Source organism: Nesoenas mayeri, assembly GCF_963082525.1.
Source record: "Nesoenas mayeri genome assembly, chromosome: 24".
NCBI classification, from domain to species: Eukaryota; Metazoa; Chordata; class Aves; order Columbiformes; family Columbidae; genus Nesoenas; species Nesoenas mayeri.
In genome coordinates, this window is record NC_137546.1 from 2,445,663 (window position 1) to 2,466,752 (window position 21,090).

A 21,090-nucleotide genomic window follows, 5' to 3' on the forward strand; every position below is an offset into this window, starting at 1 on the left:
GCAGAGGTAAAGGTGAGCACATGAACAACCCAACCTGAAAGATTTGGTCCAAGCAGTGGAGCAGAGCCCCAGCCAACAAGCAGGAGACCTGGCCAAATAGGTGAATAATTCTCCTTTTGAGGGACTCTGAGCAAGCTGAGCTGGTGAAGTTGTCCCTGCTCATGGCAGGGGTGGCACTGGATGAGCTTTTAAGGTCCCTTCCAACCCAAACTATTTTAAGATTCTATAAACTCTTCTCATAAAATCAGAATTCTGGGGGAAGTACCTCTAGGACCATGGGGTACTCCTTCAGCATCCTTCAAGGAAACTCCCTCCATCCCTACTATTCCACCAAGCAAAACAGGGCTCGTTCCGAGAGCTAAAGATATGCCTGCGTCCCCAGGGCTTGCTGACAAACCCTGGCAACAAGGCTGCAGGAACCCTGATAATATTGTAGGATTTGCCCAGCCCTCTAAGAATAACTGTGCTGCCTATGAGAACATGGCAGGAATTAGCTCCCTCCTGCCCACGACACCCCTGGTACCACACAGGAGCCAGGAACCCGCTTGCTCTGGGGCAGGCACTGGAAGAACATGGATTTGCTGACTGGTTCAGCATTGCCTCAAATGGAAAATTGCCCTTTTTTTTCTCCTTCCCTACAGTATTAGAAGTTTCACCCTCCGCTTCCTGCGGAGAACAGTGCAGCGCTGTGCCTGGCACAAGCCCGCCTGAGTGTCAGTGGAAAATAACCAGCAGTTCTCTCTCCATTAAGAGATTAAAACCTTTCTGATGCAGGAAGGAAGGGGAACTCTGCGGGAAGCGTGTGCACACAGGACATCGCACTTGTGCTCTTCAGGCATGAACTGCTAAGCTGGAGAAGTGAGAGTCCCATATTTTCACAATGAGGGTGGTGAGAGCCTGGCCCAGGTTGGCCAGAGAGGTGGTGGATGAACCATCCCTGGAGACATCCCAGGCCAGGCTGGACGGGGCTCTGAGCAACCTGAGCTGGTGCAGATGTCCCTGCTCATGGCAGGGGGGCACTGGGGGAGCTGGGAAGGTCCCTTCAACCCAAACTATTCTATGATTCTATGAACTCTGTTTCCCCAGCCATACCAGCTCCCTACACCTTCTGTGGAGGGAGAATAGCTCCCAGCCTCACAGCACCCAAACAAGTCCACACAAGCAGCCCCTGGCCAGGCAGGGATACCAGCTGCTTTCCAGCACCTTCACACCCAAACCACCAGACCCAGTTTGCACCAGTTTGCCCTTCCCCAGCCCAGCCTCCCTAGAATTCCCCTCTCGCATCCTCCGACAAGCTCTGGCATTGCCCGAATTCTCTCTGAGAGGCACCAGCACTGCAGGAAAGCTCCTGGAAGCGCTCTGAGCATCCAGGGGCTCGCAGGGGAGGCATAGCTGGCATTCCAGGCGGGCAGAGCACATAATCCACCTGACCAGGGCACATGCCAGAACAGGTTACGCAAACAGAGCACACACACGACACAAGAGAGGATTTGGGCAGGGAAAGGGGGGAAGAAATGCTGGGGAAGGAGTTGTATTGTTGTACGCATTTAAGGGTCCTCAAGCCAAAGCCTTGCAGCTGGGATGCAGAGCACCCTGAGCCTTCCAGCTCGCCACTAGCAAATCAGTGTGACAAAGATTTGTCCTTTCTGCACACTGCAAAGGAGTTAAAAGAAGAGATTCAACCTCATCTGTTTGTCTTGCCGAAGGTCCATGAGATGCATGAATGGAGAGAGACTGTTCTCACAGCATTGTCCATGCACTGTGACCACAAGGCAGGACACAGGCTCAAATGGGACTCACCAGGATGCTGTTGCATCCTCCTTCCTCCCGACCTGCAGCGTGGAGCAGAGCAGGGAGAGGTACCCTGGGGACCCATGGCCCCCACAGCCAAGCAAGCACTCACCCCAAAATCCGCATGGGACTGGAGAAAGAGCAGCAGCTACTCAAGCAAGTTTTTGCAGCACAGGGACTTGCCCAGCCTTGCACTGAGGAAGCCACATGCCGAACAGCGAGCGGCCGAGCGTGCACACACATGCACCCTGCAGCCTCCTCCCAGTAGGGAGCACTGGGGGGACTGGGGTTACAGCACTGCAAACAAATCCCTTGCCCCCGAATCCCTGCACTCCTCAGCTGTACTGGTATTTCAGCCACAAGACAAAGACAGCAAGAAACTCCTGCAAATTTAGGTCCTTGTGCCCCTTTGTGCTTAGCCTGGGACAAGATTAAGGCAGCAACCGCGCTCAAAAAAGCAGGAGCGCTCACCTAGACGGAGCTCGAATGGCTCCTCGTGACAGAGTTTCCCCATGCAACTGCCAGGAGCTTCCACTGATCCTAGTTTATCTCTTAGATAAACAGCATCAGTTAAAACAATTTGCCCGGGGATTTTATCACTACATAAACAGACAGCCCAGTGTAACAAGGAAAGCTGAGAGAGAAACTGATTGTAAGCAGGAGATGGACAAATAAAACAGATGTTTTGTCAATGGCTGACTCCCCAAGAGCACAATGGTCCCAAATGAAGCTACAGCCCACCCCAGGCCAAGCTCTCGCCAACCCCAAGCCACACGAATGGTTTCTATAGCCCAGCAGAGAGGATTTGCTTGGGTAATAACTGCAGAAGATAACTCAATTCTGACCCCATAGCCCTATTCATTAGTGAAGCTTTCAGCTAGCAACAGAATGAGATCAGGGACAGAAAAAGGATCCAGCCTGAAGGAATTCCAGGCACTGCATATTCTCTGGCAATCACGTCCTAGCATCTAAAAATCAGCATGTGTCCTCTTCTACCAGGACAGCCACCAGGAGAAAGGTGGCACTGCTTAGCCTCACAGGGAGCAGAGAATCACAGAATCATTTTGGTTGGAAAAGACCCTCAAGATCATCGAGTCCAACTGTTACTCCAGCCCTGGCACTGCCCCATGTCCCTGAGAAGCTCATCTCTGTCTGTTCAACCCCTCCAGGGATGGTGACTCCAGCACTGCCCTGGGCAGCCTGTTCCAATGCCCCACAGCCCTTTGGGGAATAAGTTATTCCTAAGATCCAACCTCAGCCTTCCCTGGTGCAACTTGAGTCCATTTCCTCTTATCCTATTGCTTGTTCCTTGGGGGAAGCAACCGACTCCCCTGGCTCCAACCTCCCTTTGGGTACTTGTAGAGAGCGAGGTGTCCCCTCAGCCTCCTATTCTCCAGGCTGGGGACACCGTGCTCCCCATGCCGCCCCGTTCCGCAGACCCCGCCGGGCAGGGCTCCTCCTGCCAGCCTACCTGCCGGAGCTATGCCTGGAATGCCGTCCCTGGCCGCCCGCCCGGCCGCTGCCCGTCAGCACAGGAGCGGATTAAGGTTTATCGGCAGAAAGGTGCAAGCGGGAAGGTCGGTATCGCCAGCACGCAGCACCCGGACAAGCCCAGGAAAGCACCTCTCTGCTGGGCTGGTGGCACAGAGGGACAGGGAAACATTTCTGTGTCCATACCCATCGCTGCCGGCTGCTTCCCAAGCCACGAAAACCAGGAATATCCCTTTGGGGCTGTGCTGTCCCAGGTGGGAAGCCAGGATCCAGCTTGCCTTATGCAGCCAGAGGATTCGCTCACATCAGTTTTACAGCCTCACCACCACTTCTTCGGGACTGATGCATCCTTTGTAATGCAGCTATTTCTTGATTTGACAGAAGTACTCAAAGGCCTGAGCTGACCTAAAGCCCTAGAGCATTGTTTTTTTTCCCAGAAACAGAGTGAGATATGGTGCCTTCTTGGCCAAGGAGAATAGCTTCAGAGCCAAGACAATCACAATTTGGCAGCTGAATGAGAGCTGGCAAGCGATGTATTGGTTGATTTTCCTCCTCCCTTCCCTCCAGTGACTTCTCTTCTGCAGTTTGGGGGTTCGGGAGTGCTGCAAGTGCTGAAAGGCCACAACTTACTCAACTCTTTGGTTACCAAAGCTGAGCATCTGGCAGGTTCTGTTCTGGTAGGAGTGAAGATGCACCCAGCCAGGTTTGAGGCTTTGGGGAGAATCCTCCACCTGCAACAAACACTGACACAGCACGAGAGGCTGGGAAGAAGTTTAAAGCCTAGTTTTCAGAACATTCATCCAGCTTTAGATGGGAGCTTTAGTTCAACACCACACAGCACAAACACAACACTTGCTTCTACCAGAATTCCCAGCTTAGACCTGTCCCACCATATTATGCTGCCTATTTATGCTATTTGCACCTTCCTGCCCTGGAAGTATTCTGTATTGAAACCGGTCAGCTTGCTGCAGAGGTGCAAATCCTGCTCTGAAGACGGAGAAAAGGGAAAGGGGAGCTCTGGCTGTGTCTCAAAGGAACAGATAAGCTGCATTTGTGGCACTTATGCTAGAAGGAAGATGGGAACTGGCTCCAACCATGCTGTCTCTAGCTAAAAAGCTGAGGAATTCCAATTTCAATGCCTCTTCTATCTGCTTACTCCTCCAGATCAGCAGGGATGCTGGGATTTTATACAGGCAGAGAAAAGAACAAGCCAAGGTGTAACATCCAAGAGCAGTTTTGGCAGATCACCCCAGCACCAAGCGTGCAGCACTCCCATTCCCTGCCCACTCACAGAGCAAACTGGGACCACATTGCCATTCACTTACCATACCTGTCCCAGCCTACAGAAGTGCAGACCACACCTGGGGGAGTTAAATGGCTTGTTAACATGGGAAAGTTGCTTTAAAGCCCTTAAAGGAAAAGCAACCACTCTGTTCTCCATCAAATTCTGAGCCTCTGAACTTTCTTCTCTCCCCAGTAGGAGCAGTTTGGATGAGACCAATTCCAACCCTGCATGTCTGAAGGGATTTTCAAGCCTGTCTCCATGCTGGTCTATCCCTGCTCACCTGAAACACACAACAGAGGACTAAAAACTCAAAGAGACCAGACACCTAAAAGTGGAGACATCAGCAAAAACTCCCTTGGCCTTTTTCCCGCTCCCCTTGTTTTAATTGAGTATCACCCACAAATCAAAGATGCTGAGGCACAGCCAGTCCTCCAGTTCACTTAAGCTAATTAGCATCCCTGCAACACAGAGAGAGCACAGTGGGCTAATATTAGATGGAAGATGCACTTACAGTCCATCAGGATGACACAACGTTCTCTGGGAGCGTGCAGTTCTCTCCCAACATACATTACTACTCAGAGTTAAAAAATGGGATAGGAAGAGGCAGTTGGTCATGGAAGATGTTAAAGTTTGTTTTCTGAATCTGGAGAGGGGCAGCAGAGCCATTTTAACCTGCTTTCCTTCTCCTGAACAAGCAGCCCAAGATGAGATACTGGAATAATAATAGCAAGTCCTATTAATAGGAATTAATAAGGCTGGGATCTGGTCAAGGCATAAGAATTCATACAGAGGTATCGGTCAGCTCAAGGTCTCAGCTGTAAAGGTGATGGATGTCATTTATAAAGCAACTAAGCAAGAGAAAGTGGGTGAGATGCTGGGTGGGAAACCTGTTGGAATAGGACTGGACATAGGATGAGCCAAGGAAATAGAATTTAGCAGGGAATAAGAAAACGTGGTTCAAAACCTTACACATCCTTATTCACTTTGCAGTTCATACAGCAGCCAGGCTGAAATTAGCCAAATCGGGTATGAATTATTGAAAGCACTAGAGTCCCATTTCCTTTGCTAATCAAAGAAAATTATTCCAGGGAGCTGAAAATGTGGGAAGAGAAGTGGTTTTTCAAGGCAAAAAAGAAAAAGGCGCTGCTAGAATGGCTTTTATAGGGATGAAGCAGCTTGCGGAGCATCATCCACCTCCGCCAACCCACAGCCCACCGGGGAGAGGAGGGTCCATCCAGTGCCGGGGTGCGGGGCCACACAGCACATCAAAGAGCTCTCCTGCTCCTGGAAGTCATCCCAGAGGAATGCAGGATCTGTGCTGAGGGTTTAACAAGATAAACAGACCCAAGTCCCACTCCCGGGTAAGGATTAAGCGCTGAGCAAGCCCGGGCGGGTGCCGGCAACACTGGCAGGCGCCCGGCAGCTCCGCCGGGCAGAGTCCCGCGGGGATGATGGGCAAAGGCTGGTGCTGCCCATTGTCTCCATGCTGCCCATTGTCACACTGAAGTTTCAGGCAGCCCAAGGATGGGACAAGTCACTTCTGCCCTCCCCACCAGCAAAGCCCAGATCCTGGGCTCTGTTTGGGAACCAGATGAGTCCCAAGCTGTTTTTCTTGCACCCCTTCTGCTGAGACAGCTTCTGCGGATCATAGAATCATAGAACTGTTTGGGTTGGAACCTTCCCAACTCCCCCAGTGCCCCCCCTGCCATGAGCAGGGACATCTTCACCAGCTCAGGTTGCTCAGAGCCCATCCAGCCTGGCCTGGGATGTCTCCAGAGATGGGGCATCCACCACCTCTCTGAGCCACTAATATGGATACCTGGCCTGACCTGTGCACCTGCATGCAACAGCTCTCACCAGAAAGAATTCGAGACAAGCAACATGAGCCTTGAGCAAAGGGAGAGCATCACCCGCCTTGAGCAGCAGGAACCAGCAATTTTGCAAACAAAAACAGAGAGTCGAGTTCTGCCCCTGCCAGAAAGGGGGAGCCACTCAGTCCTCGGTGGCCGCAAATTGGTTACAGCATGAAAATGATCTAGATTGATACCTGGGGCTGCCTGGCTGCATTCTGCAAGCAGCCACGCCTGTATATTTAATGTACACTTTCAGCCCATGAAGTGTGACAGGGCCGACTGCTCCCTCCCATGTTTGATGCTGCACAAAGCGTTATGGAGCAGACAGGGAAAGGGGTGGCAGGGGAGGTTTGGAGAGAAGCAGTTATACCACAGCAACACCTTTTATTACAGATCTGTGGCCTGGTGACACTGTGACCAAAAGCAACAGTCGGTGTGTTAAGGCTCACACAGCACAGGCTGCCTGCAAATCCTCTCTGATCTCCAAATCTGATCTCCGGCACAGGAGCTAAAGCAGCGTGTGCCCAGGTGTTGTTCAGGCTCCCAAACTCTCGCTCAGCTGAAGGAGAGGGGGGATGCTCACAACCCCCCATTTTACAGGCTGGCTGCAGGGCAGGGGGTGTCAGGGAGAGGCAATAGGACAGGAAAGCTGCACCCAAGTCCTGCTTTGCGACAGGTTATTGAGGAGTCAGAACAACAGCTCTGCAAAGCCAAAGGATGCAAAGAGGATGGAGGAGATGCCCGAATCCCAGATCCGCAGACATTCACTTTAGGAGATGCTCAGAGAGAGAGATTCAGAGCCAGCCTTGTCAACAGGAACAGCAATGCCTGCCAGGAGGAAACATTGCTCCCCACTGCCCTGGGGGAGCAGCAGCCCCCACAGCGGGATTTCCTCCCTGCAACAGTACCAAAGGCTTCCCAAGCCCACAGAGCAGCTCTCTGCAGCAACCTCGCCTGGGAGCACTGCAACACAGCTCTCACTACGTCCCCAGAGCCAGGCTGGTGCTGTGCGAGCATCCTGCAGCGGGAGGCACTGAAAGGATGCTGCAGGGACAGGGGAATGTTTCAGACTGGTTCCCTGTGGGAACTCGCAGTATATTTCTCACTCATGTCCCTTCTCTTCTCCATCCTTCTATCCACATCTGTACATCGAGGATAAAATGGGGAGAATGCAGCTTCCCTGTGCATCCCCGCCAGCCAGGAGGTGATGGGTGATGCACTAGACTAGACACAAGGAGGAAATTTTTTTACAACGAGGGTGGTAAAATATGGGAACAGGTTGGCCAGAGAGGTGGTGGATGAACCATCCCTGGAGACATCCCAGGCCAGGCTGGACGGGGCTCTGAGCAACCTGAGCTGGTGCAGATGTCCCTGCTCATGGCAGGGGGGGCACTGGGGGAGCTGGGAAGGTCCCTTCCAACCAAACTATTCTGTGATTCTATGATCCCAGCCTCAGACCAGCACCAACCAGTACAACTGGAAAACACAGGGCAGAAGGATGCGCAGAGCCTGCCAGAGCCTCCAGCAGCTGCTCCCTTCTGCAGCACAGCAGACAGCAAACCACCATCCTCCCCCGAGTTATTAGAGCAGCAAACAAAGGAAAAGCAGAACCAAGAGCACATGGCCAGGGCCCAGCACTTGTCATTACTGCACCACCAAGAGATTCGCCGTCTGTGTTGCTGAGCAAGGAACCCCAGCCCATCCCGCGGAGAAATGCAGCAGGATGTGCCAGAGCGGGAAGCGGGGCCAAAGGAGCCTTCCCAGACCAGTAGCCTCCCACACCAGATTAAAATTCCTTAGGAATTTGCTAAACAAATGGAGTCTCTCAGCTCCTGCCATAAAACCCATGGGATGTTTTGCATTACTACCAGTAATGGAGGGAGGAAACAGACCCTTAAGCTTGGCCCATCACAGGACCCCCGTGCTCGCGGCGGTGCTGCCTCCTGCAAACGCTGGTCCAGGCTGGTTTCTGCAGCATCAGCCGCAGTACCTGCTCCATCTGTCCCCAAAGTGACAACTACATCCCTGCTCTCCCGGAGGGGACATCTGCTCCAGCCCCAGCAGCCACAGACGGACCCCCGGGAGCATTCAGTGCTCGATTCTCCTAGTTTACTACGTCTTACAGCTGCTGGATAACACTCTCACCCTCCTGAGATGGAGGTGTTGATGCTGTTCTCATTATCTGCAATGTAAAACAGAGCCAAAAAGAGGAGGGAAGGAATAAAAAACAACCTTCTTTAAGAAACCCACACATTAACCCTCTTCCAGCCCCCTCCCTCGCCTGCTCTGAAGCACAATGAAATGCCAGGGATGGATGAAAGAGAAATAGCTGCAGGGGTGGAGAAGGGCTGCAGAGAGAACAGAGCAGGGGAAGTGACCACAGCCCTAAAAAATCACCTAACACAGCTCCATGCCAGCGATTTCCTTGCTGAGAGGAGCCCACTGTGCATGCCTTACAGCCTCTGTAAGAAGCCTGAAAGGCAAATTTTGCATGGGCTGGTTTACAAGAACAAAACGTCTCAGTTCTGTGGAGGCAGAGACCTCAAAAAGAAAGAAGGGACAGAATAAAGTGAAAACAAAACAGAACGGACAGTGTAACTTAGCGGGAGATGCTTTCAAAGCAGTTCCGCTCCCAAGCAGACGTGGGAGAGAACACGGGAGGATTGAGACTGCAGGGCTGGATGCAATTCTTCTGTGGGAACAATGAATAGGATCGTCACAGAGAATCAGAATTTCCGTAAGAGTCAAGTGGCATTTCTGCATATCTGGAGCATCTGCAGCCCCCAAAACAGGGGGATCCATCCTTACCAAAAGGCTTAACCATCCCTTGGTCTTGGTTCATTGGCCCTATTTTCCATGTCACCCGAGAAGCTGAGGTGACACCACACCAGTTAAAGCACAGAGCAGGAGTTTCTTGAAGGTGTGTTGGACACGCTGCTCCAGGACAAGGGTCTCAGGCCACCAGCAGGACCTGCTGTCACAATGGCGTGTGCTTTCTGTACTCAACATTACAGGCTTCACTACACACTGTACTTGCAAATCCAACACACACAGCTTTCCCCAGGAGGTTCCAAGTCCACACACATCTCCAAAGCAGCCTCAACTGGGGCAATTGCACCAGCGTCAATGCAAATCACCCCACAGCAAGGCACTATTTAAAAGGAGCCCCGGGTTCTCATTAACCAAAGCCCTAAACAAAGGCTTAATCTGAACTTCCTTCCACCCAGACAGCTCAGTGTGGAGTCACCACGCAGCCCCTCCCACACCATACACACACACACACAGAAATCTTGATTTTCTTCAAGTGCAGTTGCGATCAAAGTGAAATATGAGACACACACACAGACCAAAGCTCTTTCGGGGGTTAGTCAGCTGTTGAACTCCAGCAGAACGTGCTTGATGGTGTTATCAAGGAGAGGAAAGCATCGCACGGAGCCGCCACGACACCCCAACTCCATCCCTCTTCATGCACAAATACCGCAAGGCTCATTTTTTTGCCCAAGAAGCCTCAGCCAGTCCAAACTTGTGTCCCAGAGCTGCTCCTCTCCCATTCTGCACCAAAAACACCTCCCTCCGGGCACCCCCAGCTCTGAACCAGTTTGCAGAGCTTCACTGAAGCCTTGTATTTTGACTACAGCTGGCCAAAGCATTTTTACTGCAATTAAGTGTAATCAAAACACTCTGTTTTCACTCTAACCTGAGCTGTTTCACAGAGATGCCCCTGTCTGAACTCCTCTCTTACACAGGAAAGATTTTGATGTCTAGGATTTCTCCAAGCTGGAGCCACAGGACATGAAGATACTCAAAACATTCGTGTTTTTCCACTCAGCTGCCACCATTCTTCCAATTCTTTCTGCAAAAGCACTCAGAAGTTTGTTTTTTAAACTCAAAGTGCAGCAAGGAGCAGCATTCTGGGCAGTTTTGCTTTGAACCCTCCTGTGGGGAAGCTGATGGGAAACAAGTCCTGGAGCTAAGTTCTCAGACTCATAAATGGTTCCCAGGGTGGCAGAAGCTGGTTCTCAGAAGCCAGCGAGGCTGGGGGAGCCAAAAGGGACTCGCACAGAGCTCAGGAAGGGCTTGAGCTTTGGTAGAGCTTGAGGGACGCTGAGGGTTTGAGGATCAATGTGTTCCATGCATTCTACAGCAAATCATCCAGCATATAGACTACTCATGCAACAACCAGCCTTCCAAGAGGTGGGAAGAAGAAAAGCGAGTCCACCGGATACAAAAAGCAAGGTGGGTTTCTAAAGGCAAGGGAAAGAGCTGCCAAGTCAGTTGGATGCCAAAATAAGAATCACTGCATCTGCCCCAAGCAACACTTTTTAACCAGTTAGTAACTCAAGGATGCCTTGGGTTTTTTGGTCATTCCTCAGCAGTGCAATCTGGACAGGTCTCCACCAGTTTAGAGCAATCTGGTCCAACGCACACAGAAAGTTGTCTGCAGGCGGTTTTCCAGCCCTTTCCAGTCCCCGTCTCCCCAGACCAGTGTGCTGGACCAGAGGCACCAGCATCCCAAGAGCATCCTGACGAGCCATCAGGGAGAGGGGACTAATTAGATAAAGAAAGCAAGCTATGCAGCAAGTGATTTGTAGAGAAGCAGGGAGTCCCAGAAAGAATCATCAGGAAAGGTTAACATAGCAAGGAGGAAATATAAACCCACCTATAACCTGCAATTGAAGCACACAGTAAAGAGATAATTTAGACATGCCCAGCTTTGGCACTTTCAAGTCCCTTGCACAACAGCAAAAAGCAAAAATGGGTCTCAATGATAAATACTACATTAAATCTATAGTATTAGGAAGAAAACTTGATTCTCTCATCATCTCCTATGGGACTTAAGGGACAAGGGCCTTCAGCACAAATGGGAAGCACCTTGCTCAGCCACCGTGTTTCACATCCAGCATGTGCAAAAGGAGCGTGCCAGAGAGCACAGCCAAGTAGGTGAAGACAGAACCCTTTCCAATGTTTGCTCAGGTTTAACAAAAGCACACACACGCTTTCTCCTCCCTCCCTCTCCACTAGGTGCAAGGATGGAGCAGGACTCATACCTTTCAAGTGCAATACAGAACAAATATATAGGCAGAAAACCTCCTGTGTTGCTCCCTCTTACAAAAACCACTTGAGACGGGGGCCTCTTGAGCCACTTTGCTGAACTAGCTCTCTCTCAGACCAAAAGTTCGGTCATTTACCCCTGTCAGCATTCCCAGCTGGGAAAAAAAAGGGGTTATGGCCTCTGCTCTGCACGTCCAAAGGGAGGAGGGAGCCAATCTGCAAGTTTATTTGTTGTCTGTGCAGAATTCCCGCATTCCTTCCCTTGTTTACCCATCTGCTCTCAGGACACGCTCAGACCCCAGCAAACAGCTTTTGGGGCACCACGTTCCCCCATGAGCTCGGAGCTCTTGCTGGAACACGGGACAAGCATGAAGGGGAAAGAAAAAAGCCAGAAAATGGATTATTACAGAAAGATGTTTTCAAGGCGGTTGGGCAACAAGTAGAAGAAATATCAATTCTCTGCCAATCTGCTCACCACAGAGGCACATGTCCATACCTGGAGGTCTCAGACCCTATTAAAGAGCACATACAGGTTGTTTACCCCTCTGATTTTCCCCACAGAAATGTTTTTACACCCCCAACAGCACCAGTAACTCAGCCACGGGCATGTGAGCGCTCCTCACATTGTCCCACAGACCATGTCCCACGGTCCCCACGCTGAGCATCACTGTGGTGCACACGTATGCCATGAGCACAACATCACAACCCTCCTCATCTGCGCAATTTTGGGAGCTGACACAAAGACTCCAGCAAGATTGATGTCTAAGGGATACAGGGCTTCCCCACAACGATATGAAAACACAACTCGCATCCCCCAAAATCACTCAGTTCCTTGGCTTGGTCTTGACTTCATTACACCTTGGAGAAGCTTTATCTCTAAGCAGAACTCAGCTGGCTTCTCAGAGCCCTGCACAAGTCCACAAGTAAGGAGGCTCTGAGACAGAGGAAGCTGGAGTGACTACCATGAAGGACAGACCTTCACCACAGGCTTAACTCATTAGCTTTAAACCTACGGGAAAAGCTGACTCAGGTGTGAGGATCCTAAACTCCCTGAGAAGCACATTGCAAGACTTGCGGTGGGGATGTTCCCAACCACATTTGCAGAGGGAACTGAGAAGATGCATCGAATCTTGAGCAAAAAAATGACATCAAATAACTTTGCTTGGCTGTACCTTGGCTGCAAGCGCTGCCTTTGACAACAAGGTCAATGCCAGGCGCTGTCCCCGTGATAAGCACAACCCTACCCCAGCCACGTAAGATCAGCAGGACGGACTGATCCGCCTCATCACCGGCGGGATCGTTTGCCCATCAATCATTTACAAGCCAAGAACACCCCAGGAAAAGCCCAGCGGGCAGGTCCAGCCTCACCTTCCACGCAGTGCTCCACCTCCTCCAGGTTCCGCAGCGTGATGCGCATCAGGCTGGAGTTCAGCATCAGCTCGTTGCGATGCGCCGGCCACATGTACTGCGGGGCTGGGTTGACGAAGAAAATCCGCGTGTCCCCGGTCGAGACTTGGTTGTCGCAGATTAGCGGGTCCCCGAAGCCACCGATAACCACCTTGTTCCCACCATCCAAGAGGATCTCGTGCGTGACAATGTCTTTGCCTTTCAGGTATCGCCAGACTCTCACCTTGAATGAGAAGGAGCACGTGAGACCATTTCACAGCCACCAACAACCAGCACTTTCTGGCCACATTAACTTTTATCACGTTGTCACAAGATGCACAGAGGCGGTTCAGGCTGGCAAAGCTTTCCAGCAGACCTAATTTCATTAGCCAGCCCTCCAAAAGCACAAAATGTGTGGGCAGCAAAGACTAAAGCACACACTGGTGTTTCTTTCCTTTGTTCAGGCAAAAATAATGTCCCCAGAGCCTCTATGGCACAGCTCAGACCAGGACAGCTGCTCAAGAGTTTCCCTGACAGAAGGAGAAGCCTCTGCTGCTGTTTTGCCTCTGCTGTAAATGACCAGTAAGCCAGAAAATAAGCTAATCAACCTTTTTTCCCTAATATTGTTCTAACCTTTATGTCCACACCAGCCATTTCAGCTGCCACACACCAGCTATGGCAGGGAACGCTGCTCTCCAACAGGGACACTGCACTTGGCATGGAGAAGCTGGCACAGACTCAACCAGGACAAATATTTATTAAAAAAGAAATTCAGAACTGACCTGGTCTTGCCCATTACTAAGAAGGAATTCAAACTGATAGCAGGAGATCCATTCCTGGAATGGATGCTTGGATAGAAGTGAGATCCAACTCACTTGCCATGTACATGAGCTATGACCCCATCACCTGCAGATACAGGCCATGGGGTCAGGGATACAATTCAAGCCCTACCAGAGGAATCCCTGTTCCACTCTCCGGCAGCATCATTTGAGGTGACAGACTGCAGCTGGTACAGTTCTGACTCACAACAAAATCTCAGTGGTGAAATGGATCAGGGGAGAATAAAACCCTTCTGAATAATAAATTTTAAAAAGCTTTGAAAACACCTAATAATCATAAAGCTTTGAAGGCAACATTAAATGGCTGGAAGCCCCCAACCAGGGAAGGCAGCACACCTAAAGAAATGTCTGTCCATCCATGGGGGATGCTCTGAACAGGCAGGAGGAGGCAGGTGGGCTGGCTGGATGGAAGAAGGGAACCTCCTGGCTCTAAGCACCAGCACATCGGGAAGGCAAAACACAAAGCAGATAATATTGGTTGTAGAAATATTAAAGACAACTTATGTTCCCATAAATGACTAAAGAAAACCTTTCCCTTAGCAGACTGGATCTGCTAAGACACATGGAGGATTTGGCAGGAGGAGCCCGTTTCCCTTTACTCATCCAAACTTCAAGAAGAAAAATAAGTCGTGGCCACAAGAGCTGGTCCCGGTCCCCCCGTCCCGCTGCCAGCGGTTCTAGAGAAAACTCCCTAGACCTCAGTGCCGGCTCAACCCCCTGCCCAAAAAAGGCCAGATCTGCACACAACTTCAAGCCAACCGCTCTCCAAAAGAAACACCCACACGGAAGGGAAGAAGCAGCCCTAAAAATGAATCTTTAGTGCACAAGGGACAGCAGAGACATGTCCCCAAGTCAGAAATCCTCTGCTGTGGTTCCATTGCAGGGGAAATACGATGCAAAATTGAGTTGCATGGAATAGAAATGGCTCTGAGAGGTGCTTGAGGGTGCAGCGGGGAGTGAGGGTGGCTGGTGCAGCGCATGGGTATCGCCGTGACCACAGGCATCCCTGGCCTGGCACCACCAGCATCTCCTCCCAGCCCGAGTGCCCCGTCACCTGCATTCCCCAGCCCTCTTCACCGCCTCGAGAGCACTCCAGCACACCGCACCAAGCACCGAAAATGGGCAGCGAGGGGGTGGCTCAGAGATAAGGGCCTCTCCATCCTGTCTCCGAAACAGGCACGCATGTACAGGCTGTAAGAACACAAGAAAGGATGCTCATGTGCACAGGGCTCTTGGTGGACACTGAAGTGGCAGACAGTTGTTTGCACTACAGCTTCAATGCTTGACATAAGGGAACTTGTGGCAATTGAGGAGGAAAGCACAGAGCAGATACCATCCCACTCTAGAGTAAACCATTTTTATAGTTATCTGCAGGTCACTGGCCTCTGCCCTGCACAGCCCTTCAGGTGCACTGCATTCCCTTTCTTTGAGACCATTCAGACAGCAAGATGCTTATTCTTCACCAAATACCCCCATACTGCGACTACAGAAGACGCACGCAAAGATCTGACGCTGCAAAGTTCAAATAAGAGGGTTAAAACGTGCTGAGGGTGTGCAAGTTTTATGATCTTTAATCGTGTAATTATTTGAAGCCCTAACTCCAGAACTTCATGGGTGAGCTCAGCAGTTTCTCAGTCCTGAACAAGAGGCTTTGAGTCCCACGGTGATCTCAAGCCAAACTCCATGTGACAACGAGGTGCTGGGACAAGGGAACTGGGCCATTCCCACTGTGCCAGGAGTGACCAGGCTGGGGGAGACACCCCCCTGCTCAGCTTTTCTCCGGGCTAAACAGCCCCAAGCCCAAGAAGAGATGCTGAGGAAGCAATGCCTCCAAAGCCACATCCACAGCCTATTCTAGCCCTGGAAGAAGCCTGCTGGAAACGTCAACCGCTCGGTTGTGCACAGCCCTGTCAGCCTGAGCTCTTTTCTTGAGAGAGATGGCAGCCACCCAGCGAACAGAGGGAGCTTCAGATGGCAGGGACGGGGAGCTGCGACAGGCGGCTTCCCCCCCTTCTGATCTCGCCGGAATCCCGCTATCGACACGGAGACATCTGCTCCACCACGTGCCGGTGGTGCCACCCGAGGAAGCCCCTTCCAAGAGCCACCCCGGGGCCACCTGCGAGCGCGGCGAGATGAGGAGGCAGGGTGCGAAGGAGCACAGCTTGCCCGGCTTTAGCGCAAGCCTGAGCTAACGCAAACCTCCTGCTTGCCCAGCCGGGACCAGCTGTTTCTCCAGCGTTTCGCAGCGGCGCGGCTCCCTGTGGTTGTGATTCTGCTCCGTAGTCAAGTCAAGACACCTTCCTCCAGCCCCACCTCCTCCTCCTCCAGCCCGCAGGGCAGGCGCTGTGAGGTGCACAAGCAAAGCAGGGTGAAAGAATAAGAACTAGGAACACAAAGGAGACAAAAGGAAAAAAAAATACTAATAAAAATATGGGAGTCAGGCAGAGAGCACAGCCTGAGGGTTGTGCTGAAAGGTGGCATTTTCACAGCTAGGTCTAAGGGGGGAGAAAGGCTGAAGTCTACCCCCCTTCTGAAGCAGATGGTAATTTGAGTTAATTAGCACGGCTGTTCTAGTCATAGACCTCAGAGCCAGGCCACAGCATTCACAAGCAACATCAGAGTCCACCAGCCTTCTCCCCACCCTTCTCCTCTATAATGAATGGATGTGAAGGCACCAAAGACCAGGCAATTACCTGTAGGGCATCCCATTCATCATCACGCACAATTAAGACTTTGCCACTGCTGACTCACCGTATCATCAAGGATTGGGGGAAGAAAAGGTTGAGAGAGAGAGGAAAAAAATTAGTCTGGAACCTAGTTCCAAGAGGTCCCTTCCATAAAGCAGACTCACTCTTTTGCCAACGAGCACATAAAACACTGCATTAAGACCATTTTACAAGGCTCCTGGCAGCTACGGGGAGGCAGAGTAAGAACAGTGAAGACTTTATTTAAGCAGATCTTTTCAAGGGTATATTTTAAGTGCAGCACAAAACCAGAAAGTAAAAGCATTTTCCACTATGCCATGGGGGTCCATCCCACCGCAGGGAACGGGACCACCTGGACAGCGACAGGCAAATTCCTGCCAGGAAGATGCTTTGAGAAATGCCAACCTTGGTCTTGCAAGGAGAAATGAGATGTTGGAGCACAGTTTCCTAGGGAAGGGAGCTGTTATTCTGCACAGAAGTATTATGAAAAGGGTCACCACTAGATTTTGGCAGTTCCTAAAGATAAAGGGCACCAGCCAAATGCTTCCCTCCCCAGTACATTGTCCCTCTCCCCTTGTTTGTCGCTCTCTGTGCCTTTCCTTGGATGGAACCCTTTTCCTCAGAACCAGCAAAGCACCAAACCCACCTCCCCCAGCCACTTCCACACCCATCCCTGGCTGGAAAAGAGCCATTACCCCCCAAAAATACAGGCTCTATTGTTTGGAACAGGATCCACATCCTCTTTCAACACTTCCTATAGCTCATATAGAACCTGTACTTGTCCTATAAATAGTTCTCTTCATAAATATCAGGTCATACCAAAATAATGCACGAGGGGACTCAAAAGCAGGAAGGGATAGTGCCAACACATGGGCTGCAAATGGGATGTACAGCAGCACCGCAAGATTGGGAAGAGCACAGAGGCACCTCCACTCCCATGTCAAACCCCTCGGGAAAGCGGCACATCAAACTATTTCAATTTCAAGGATTCTGTCAGCCTGCTCTTCCTTATGATTCCTCTCCTCCAGTAGCAAACGAGGCGGGTAGTTATTTAAGACTGTTTATCTAACATTAACTTCACATTTTTCCCCGAGTTGTAATGTGCTTATCTTCCTCTATCAAAGGCTTCACCTGGGAGGGTTTAGAGTTTAACTAGAAGAACAATACGCTAGTGCGGCACTCGCAGATATTCACATGCCTGCTCCCTCAGAGACCACCCAGCACCAATAATACTCGCTATTTTGGGTGTGGGCTCTCGGGAACTCCTACCACACACTTGGCCCTTGCCTTCCCTCTTCAGATAAAGAGCAACCTGACAAGAGATAACTGTGGTATTTGGAAGTAACCCCAGGGCCTAAGGAACGGTTCCTGGAGCAGGACAGCGAGGAAGCAGAGACAGGTTTTCTCACTAATAAGACCCTTTCTGCACTTGGGCTTATTCCAGCTCCACAAGTCAGGTTTAATGCCCAAAGCGCCTTTTTAGAATCTAAGTGCTTGATAAAGAAAACAACAAACCAACCCAAAATGCGCGAATGTCTAACCCTGCGACCCAGCATCAGCAGAATCCACAGCAATTTCAATACTTGGAGAGATCTTAGAGGGAAACAAGCACCAGCTGCCGCAAAACTTCACATTTACAAGTCACAAGCGCTACACCCTGCCAAGTCACAGGAGAGATTTATCTGCTTTCAGGTCCTTAAGACACCTCAAATCCCATTTCAAAGCTTTTTTCCTGCAAACATACCATTTAAAATTACACAGAAAAGAGTGATGTGTAGGTAACGGGACCAAAGAACCACTGCTCTAAGGAAATTGCTCAATGTCACAGCATGACCGGGAGAGCCAGCAGCACTGCCACAGTGAGATAAGATGGGATGGGCATTTCCATCTAAGGCAGGAGAGGTTTTTCTCCTTTCAGTTTCTTTTTACAGGACTGGAAAGGTGTCTTGGGAGCATGTGAAGGCATTCAGGTGCTGTTACCACAGTAGCACTCAGCAGAAGCAACACCCCACAGTTAACTCTGAAGCAGCACAAGTCTTCTCCGCAGCATTTTTGGGGATGGCTCCAGGAAAGGCAGGTACGAGATTCTCTTCCCAAGCTGAGCAACGCAAACTGTTTCAAATACAGACACCACCTGCAGACCAGGTTCCTCCCGAGCTACTCTTATTACTCGGACATGATTGCACCCTTTCAAAGGCAGAGCTGCTGAGCAAGCAGGTTTCTCATCACAGGAGCACTGGCCCAGAGTCCTGCTCCGATGCAGCAAGATGAAGCCTGGATTTTACAGTAGCCAGACACCTTGCTGCGTGTCCGCAGAGGGAGAAAAGAGACTCGTTTCCTAAATGAGCACTTTTGCCTTGTCACTAAGCCACACTTGACCACCTCCTCCCTTCCAAGGTGGCCCACATCCATCCAGCCATATGTGCCCCAAGCTGCCGCAGGACACCGCCTGCTCATAGCAGCTTATTAGTTTTCTACATAGCACCCGGGATGTGTCAGACGCTTTGCAAACATACGGTCTCTGCACTAGCCCGGAGGGTCCGTGATCTAATTTACCAGAGCAGGGTACAGATTGTACCATGCAGCATCGCAAGGGGCAGAGCCACGGGAGCAAGCGTGAAGCAGCAGGCACCAGCTGGACAGACAGAAACTGTTCAACTAGTTTATTGGGCTGAGAGATGCTCCAGAACAGAGGTATAAAGTTAACCTCCCTCTGCACCAGCAGACCTCTCCCACCACACACTGCTGCACATCACCCCAGGCCCTGCTTAGCACTAACCGCAGTATTTTTGTAAGGATGAAGCAGAAAAGAGGATGGTGAGAAAGGGGAAAAAGCAATGTAGCAGCATGTCCTCACAAGTGAGATTCCTGCTCCGGGAAGGGTTAAGCCATACAGCACGCTTTCTGACAACCAGGCGGATGGTATTTCAGGTTGCTCAGTACTTTACCGTCTCTCAGCTTAGGGGGGAGGAAAGAAAAAAACCATAGCCAGAGGCCAGATTCGTAGTTAAACAATAGCTTGAGCTAGAAAGAACTCAAGATGCTGCTAAAGTAAACAGGGAGCTAAGAAGCTCCGAACACCTTCCCCAGCAGCCTAAACCCAGCTGGAGAAAGTTGGGAGTCAGCTCCGCATGATGCAAAGGAGGGAAATGCCCATAAAAAGCAACCTTGCGAGATTCCCCTCGCCACAGCTGCGGGCAGCTCTAAGCGAGGAGAGACTCCGCAGTCTAAAAATACATAATTACACACCAAAGCTCCAGCGCGTACAATAAAAACCACATGCGCCCGCCCGAGAAAGCGCCTGGTTGGGGGCTGAAAGTTTCCCTGCGGTTGTCTACCCCCCCGCACCTTCCCCAAACCCCCCCAAATTACCTTGCAGGAGTAGGTGTGGTGGACGGGGTCCACGTTCATGATCTCCTCCACCGTCCCCGTCAGCACCACGTTGGCCTCCTCCTCCCTCCGCTCCAGCTCCCGTTCGGGGCAGGTCGCCCCACCACCGCTGCCTCCCAGTCCCAGTAAGCCCAGTAGCGCCAGTAGCAGCGCCCGGCCGCCCGGCGCTCGCCCCGCCATGGCCCGCCGGCCGCGGCGGTTCGGCCCGGCCCCGCTCCCGGCTCCCGGGGCTCCCCGACGGCGCGGGTAGACAAAGCGGCCCCACTCGCAGGCAGGGCTGGCGCAGAGAAAAAGGGCTACTTTTGTTCCGAGGAGGTGAAAAGGAGGAAAGAAAGAGAGGGAGGGAGGCGGGGAGGGGAGTGCAGGGGAGGGGAGAAGGAAGAAAATCCCAAGAGGAGGAGGAGGAGGAGGAGATATCTCTCCCCCGGAGCCGCGGCCGGGGAGAAGCGCTCGGTCCTCAGCCTTGCCCCTGTAAGAAAGCCCGCAGATTTGCATGCAATCTGAATTGCTGATAAGGAGGGAGCGGGGGTAGGGAAGAGGAGGGAGGGAGGCAGCCAGCCCTGCTGCCGGCTCTTATTGCGGAGCTGCCGCGGACGCCACCCCCAGGAAAGGGAGAGCTCGCATCAGGTTAATGGATAATCAGCGCGCCAACGTGAGGAGACTTTTAAAGGTGTAGGGACCGCTGAGAGCAGCAGCCGGCTCTGCTGCCCACCCCCCCTGCTCGGCAGCTGCTGCCCCGGCCCCCGCCCCGGCTCTGTCCCGGGGTCCCGGAGCTCGCACCCGCGGGGATGCGCAGAGATGCAGCTCGGTGCAGCTGCAGGGGGGAACCGGCGCTCCCCACTTCCCTCCCTGCACCCTCAGCCCACCCTTGGCATCACCTTCTGCGGTTCCTGCCAGGGCTGCTCCCCTTTTCCCTCTGGGCAAACTGAGGCTCGGGGTGGCCCTTGCTCCGAGTGCCGCATCCTGAGCCAAACCGACTCACCCGCGCCTGGTCCATTACCAGGGGAAGACGATGCTCAGGGCTGCCCACACTTTGTCCCACGCAGGGCAAAGCCACCCCCGCGGGGAATGGCCTGTGTCTGCCCCTGGAGCACAGTGACCTCCTGCCCTGGCTTTCTCCAGGGACTGGGCGGCAGTTTTCCAGATGTCACGTGCAATTACTGCAAATATAAAATGAAAAGTTAAGTGGCACCAGGGGAGGGATATTGTTTCTCTCCTCCATAAATTAGCCATCCCCCAGAGGCATTTTACAAGGCTGTTTTACTTGATGGCCCTAAACAAGTCACCTTTGTGACCCA

General features: G+C 51.8%; 1 protein-coding gene across 1 annotated transcript in view; it reads right to left on the reverse strand.

The window, feature by feature from the left end:
* The window catches only part of AGRN (agrin), a gene marked incomplete at both ends in the record, with an annotated part of 91,083 nt that extends 71,111 nt beyond the window's left edge, over window positions 1-19,972 (reverse strand). The window contains 2 exons of the mRNA XM_080358809.1: window positions 12,841-13,102; window positions 19,775-19,972. Coding sequence (XP_080214935.1) covers window positions 12,841-13,102; window positions 19,775-19,972 — 460 coding nt within the window. The remainder of the gene's footprint in view (window positions 1-12,840; window positions 13,103-19,774) is intronic.
* Window positions 19,973-21,090: the final 1,118 nt, after the last annotated feature.